A 6,095-nucleotide genomic window follows, 5' to 3' on the forward strand; every position below is an offset into this window, starting at 1 on the left:
AAAAAAAAAATAGAATTAGACAAGTATATTTCATTAATTTTTGTTTAGAATTTTAAATTTTACATCACTTAAGTGTTCTTAATTAGTCGTATTCACTTATCCATAATTTTCCAATAATTTAACCTCACCTAAAATAACTTTTACACAAAAAAAAAAAAAAATTAATTGAAAAAAAAAACTCATTATTCCTAAAAAATATGATGTTGCATCAACCATTTTTTGAAAAGTAAAAGCCTATGATCATAGAAGTTTAATAACCTTCAAGAAAAAAAAAAATTATTTTATTGGTTTGAAAATTCGCAAGAAAATCCGCAGGAAATTACCTGCGGAATTCGCTATGACTATTTACAGCGGGGAACATTCCGCAGATAAATCTTCAGGAAAATTGTGAAGTTTGCTGCGGATATATAGTCATATGTAAATCCGCAGCAAACGAAAACATTACCTGCCGTTGAATCCTAGGGTATTACCTGCGGATATTTATCCGCAGGAAATGCCGCAGGTAAAATGCTAATTTCTAGTAGTGAGTCCATACAAACTTTTCTTCAATTTACACATAAGGTGCTTTTTACTTTTGACTTCGAAACACACAAGCTAGCTCCTAACCTAAGCACAACTCAGATAGAGGACATATTCACCACATGCGAAAAAATTTCAAATAATTTTATTTAATTACAAATTAAATACAATTCCTCGTCACCATATTTTTCCACATCATCGAATTAGCATTCAAATTAAGAAAGAAACTAAAATATGTGTACAATTTAGTGATCTATGGTCTCATTTTGTAAATATAATCCCTTATTTTTAAAATTGTTAGACATTAGTTGCCATCTCTACAGCCCTGCAAATTATACACACTACCAATATATTCCACTAGTTTTGCAATTGGACCATATAATAATAAGTATTGTGATCATATAGAAGGTCTTTGTAATATTGTTTTCCATAGTTTTTTTCACCCATTCTGTTTTTATTGTTGCTACTAACATTTCGCTTTGACTCTACTATATATATTAACTCTTAATACTAATATTTGTCTAAGAAAAACTATGTGTCAATATTGTCGATCCTTTGTATTTAAGAATTAAAACATTAATTATTGTTGAATTCAAAATTTTACTTTCTTTATTTTTTGACAAAATAAATCCAAGACTCCTAATTTTCCAATCCCATGCATGCCAAATTTTTACTTTATCTATTTTTATGTTTGATTTCAGATTCTAATCTGCAGTCCTGTGCTATTTACTTTTTTGCACTATTAATATATGGGTATATTCTTTTTGAAAGATAATATATAGATATGTAAGTAGGTATGGTTTTAATGATTATTATTCAAAATTAATTAAAAAAAAATGTTTATTTTAAGATTCCATCTTGTAATTTATTTAGAAAATTGTAAATAGCTTATAAGGGTTATAATTTTATAATGAATTTATCTACCACAAAAATCTTATAAATTTAACATTTTAATATGTATAGATATTTGCATTCATAATTTTGTATCTCACTACTAGAAATTAGCATTTTACCTGCGGCATTTCCTGCGGATAAATATCCGCAGGTAATAAATACCCAAGGATTTTCCTACGTCTCACAATTATTTTAGGAAAATTTCTGTGGTGCCAGATTCCACAGGTAGAACGGCAGGTAATGTTTTCGTTTGCTGCGGATTTACATGTGACTATATATCCGCAGCAAACTTCACAATTTTCCTGATGATTTATCTGCGGAATGTTCCCCGCTGTAAATATTCACAGCGAATTCCGCAGGTAATTTCCTGCGGATTTTCTTGCGAATTGTCATACCAATAAAATAGTTTTTTTTTTCTTGAAGGTTATTAAACTTCTATGATCATAGGCTTTTACTTTTCAAAAAATGGTTGATGCAACATCATATTTTTTAGGAATAATGAGTTTTTTTTTTCAATTAATTTTTTTTTTGTGTAAAAGTTATTTTAGGTGAGGTTAAATTATTGGAAAATTATGGATAAGTGAATACGACTAATTAAGAACACTTAAGTGATGTAAAATTTAAAATTCTAAACAAAAATTAATGAAATATACTTGTCTAATTCTATTATTTTTTTTATTAATCTGATCAATTAGAGTTGATTGTGAATAATCTATCACTATTGTTGTAAAACAACTTAGAATTTTTTCTTTTTAAAATTTAATAGATATTCTTTTTAAAATTTACCATATGATTTTAACTTATATTTGTATTTTTAAAATCGAAAGAAGTATTGGTTTATGTTTAAATAAACATGTTAAAGTTCTTGTAAAAGAATAGCATGTTAAGTTGCATCTTGAGTAATTATGGCTCTAGTGTAGTACTTAATGACATATTTAATGTAGTCTTAGTTATTGTTTATATATTATTTTTGTTTTTAATTATAAGTACTATTTAAAAAATAATTTTGTCTTTAAATAGAAATTATTTTTAATTTTCTAGGTATATTTATTGTTATTATCTAAATATATCTCTTATTATTAATATTAAAATTCAAATTAATGTCAATATTGAAATTATTATTTTAACAATGAAAATCACCTAAATAATGTGTGAACCACAAAAGGAAAAATACTCTTAGATGTTGAAATTATAGTCAATACTCATATAGTCACCATTGTAAAATTAAGCTATGGACTTATTTTATCTTTGACCATTGTAAAATTTAGCTATGGACTTATTTTATCTTTGACCATTGTAAAATAATAGTCAGTACTCAAAGGAGAAAAAAGGCAGTACCATTTTGGCTCCACGTTCACTCTCACCGTGAGCTCTCTTCTTCTCCTTTCTCTTCCTCATTTCATCCCAAATACCCACCACCAAGGCCTCCACCGCTCTCCTCCGTAAGCTTGCTTCTTGAGGCAATTTTGCTTAAAGCCAAATCCTTAGAGGAACTCGAGCGATACGCAGGTATTACCGCCTACAGTTAACAATCATCAACTCAACAAGGTATGGTATCGCAAAATTACATTGTTTTAGGGTTTAGTGATTTGGTTGATTCATTATTCGATTGAGATTATCAGTAATATATTTGTGTTCTGAATTGGGGATTATTATTCGATTGATTTATATGTTCAAAATTAGGGATTTTATGTTATTCTTCAAAATTGTGGATTGGCTTATCATATTTTCATTTTCTCTCCCACAGATTCTTCACTCTTGCTTCTCATTTACATTGATTTGTGCTTCTCATTCCTCAAATCTTTCTCAGCTTTTTAAGCCTATTTCAGTTTCAATTTATAGAGGTATTTTATTTTATCACTAATGTTACTTTCTCATTAGTTTGTGACATTAATCGTGGTACATTTCAATTTGTTTTTCTGGTTCATTTAATTTTGTGTTTGTTTAGAGTCAGAGATTTGGGTTGAAGCTAATTTTAACTTCGCTTAGGGTTTTGAGTGTCCAATTTGTTATTGTGTATGTTTTAGAAATGATGTTTCTAACTTGATCTCACATACTACATTTGATACTGCTGGTCATAGTCACCAACTTAAAGGTTGTTAGTCTTGGTAGTTAGTTTTTGTTGTAGGTGTATTTGGATTTCTCTCTATTATTCAAAACTTAATTAGATATCATTTTAAAATTTATTTGAAGTTTTATTGATTGAAATTCATGTCTTTCTTTCTTCTATTTTCATTTTCAAATCTAGAAACTATAGTATAAAAGCAAAAAACAGAATGAAAATGAGTTCATATTGTTATAAAATGAGTTCATATTGTTACAAACTTGTTATAAGACTAAGATTTTTTTGACGTCTATCTGTTGCAGGTATAGATAAAAGCCTATGTTTGTGCAATTGCTTTATAGGCTGCTGTGAGATGTGAGATTGTTTGGGATTATTTACGAGGAAAAATGAGAGATCATTCATAATGTCTAAAGGATGAATGATGTTTATTGGATTGGAGAATATCAGATGTGTCGTAATTTTTTTTGATTGATTTGTTACTTGCTATTCTAGATTAAAGCAAGCTGCTAATAAAATTACTGGGGCGATTGATTTCTTGTATATGGTGTAAAGTCTTCAATGTTGCAGATTTGAGGAGCTATAATTTTGTTAAGTGTCACGTGAATGTTTTTCTCTAATAAAAATTTAGAATTCTATTGACGTATATAGGTTAAGAGATGATTAAAATATGTTCTTTGCAACATCTTGTTCTTTAGAGTTGTTTTGTCTTCTGCAGTGATACTTGAAAGGTGATTAAGGAAATATGTAAAATAATATCTTTTTCTTTCTGGTTGGTACATTGTAGTAGTTGTTTTTATTGGGTTCATGTGTATAGTAGAAGTTCATGAGTTTAAAAAAACTGCAAGTTTGAAAAAAAATGTTTTCTTGCCAAAAAAAGTGTTTCGTTTTCTGTTGAGTTAGGTTTTGAGATTTACCAATGTTAGGGTAGGTCTTGAGATGCATATACTGCTTAAGGATGTATTTGGTTTCAGATTTTTTTTTTTTGCTAAGGTTGGCCCAATAAAAGTTAAAAAGCAATGTGATTGATTCCATGGTGCACCTTTTATATACAATGTGATTTACCAATGTCACATACAGAATCATTCTCTATGAATTGCAGTGTGAGTGGTGTTAGTGGATTAGATAATTTTGATGCGAAGAAGTTTGGAACATTTTCTACAGATCAACAAACAAGAGAATTCATGATGAATCGGTTTTTGCCGGCTGCAAAGGCTATGACAATACAACCTTCTCAATATTCTTCAAAAAAGCAATCTATAGTGAAGAATTGGTTCAGAATGCAAAGAAGCCCCTGGTTAATAAACACACCACTGATATTATACCATATACTGGTCAAGTTCAAGACAATGAAAGTGAAGATGAAGGTGATGTTTATGACAATGACAATTCTGCGAGTATGTTGAGTAAAGGATGTGGTTTGTTACCTAATTTACATATTAGGAACTCATTGTCCTTGTTAAATCATGTGGCTGAGGTTGGAAAAACTAACAAAAGCTCTCATATTAGATTTTTTAGTCCAGTTCCAGCAGTAAAGAAGGTAAAAACAATGCACCATTCAATCTTTTTTTTGTTAATAAGCATCTTTATCAATGAACATGTTATTACTGGTATGACAGTTATGAATTATTCTGAATAACCTCAGTGATTTCATTGATCAAATGATAGGAATATTAAAAAGGAATGATGATGATACATTAGTATTTATAGGATAATTGTGAACTAGCGAATAAAGAAAATAACAAACTAACTAGAGGATCTATTAGATGTAAAAAGTTAGTTATACTAGCTAGTTAGATCATGTACTAGTTAGTGAACTATCATCAGTTATTATCTAATACATGTTTTCAGCATATTTACTCACAGCCATATAAATCTTTGATGCAGGCTTGGGAAGCAATTCACAAGAACAAGTCAAGCAATGTAGTTGCACCACCTGAGATGCAAGAAGGAAAGAAGAAATGGAGCATTGAATCAAACAGGTTTGGTTTTTCGGGCGAGTTGCTTCCAGGTAGACTCTCTCCCTTCCGGCGTTCACGAGCTGCTGCTGCAGGCATATCTCCCTGCAGAAGTAAACCACAATCTCCATTTCAGGGCGTGAAGTTGCTCGGTGATGCTAAAGAAACTGAAATCAATACATCAGGCAATTTGAAATTCTACAGCACTGGACTTGGTAAAGTACAAGGGGTTCCAAACCAATGAGCCAAAAGAAGTTCATATTCAGGAAGTTTGGCAATTGAAAAGACATTGTATATAGACATTATATCATGTTTGATTTGTAAACATGATATAAATTTTGTTTTGGATTATTGCAATAGTATTTCAATTGAAGATTAATATTAAATATTTTAAAAATGTATTTATAATAATATTTTCATATATTTTTAGTTAAATTTTTTATATAAATAAAAAATCAGACAAGTTCATTTAATATGGAAATTTAAGCATGCAGATTCTTTTTTGAAAATTATTTTTATACGAAATTACCTGCGGATTTTAATGTGAAACATATTGTTGGTGCAAAATTTCGTATGGATATACCTGCATATTTTCATACGAAATATATTTGTAGGAACTGTGCTGCAAATATTTCTGCATGAAAAGTCGTAAGAAAATGTCT

General features: G+C 29.3%; 1 protein-coding gene across 1 annotated transcript; it reads left to right on the top strand.

Annotated features, from left to right (window-relative positions):
* Positions 1-4,327: 4,327 nt before the first annotated feature.
* Positions 4,328-5,717, top strand: LOC101509520 (uncharacterized). Its single transcript, XM_004498759.4, has 2 exons — positions 4,328-5,015; positions 5,363-5,717. Exons 1-2 carry the CDS (start codon positions 4,875-4,877, stop codon positions 5,675-5,677), a joined length of 456 nt encoding a protein of 151 aa, XP_004498816.1. The 5' UTR covers positions 4,328-4,874; the 3' UTR covers positions 5,678-5,717.
* Positions 5,718-6,095: the final 378 nt, after the last annotated feature.

Source organism: Cicer arietinum, chromosome 4 (assembly GCF_000331145.2).
Source record: "Cicer arietinum cultivar CDC Frontier isolate Library 1 chromosome 4, Cicar.CDCFrontier_v2.0, whole genome shotgun sequence".
NCBI classification, from domain to species: domain Eukaryota; kingdom Viridiplantae; phylum Streptophyta; class Magnoliopsida; order Fabales; family Fabaceae; genus Cicer; species Cicer arietinum.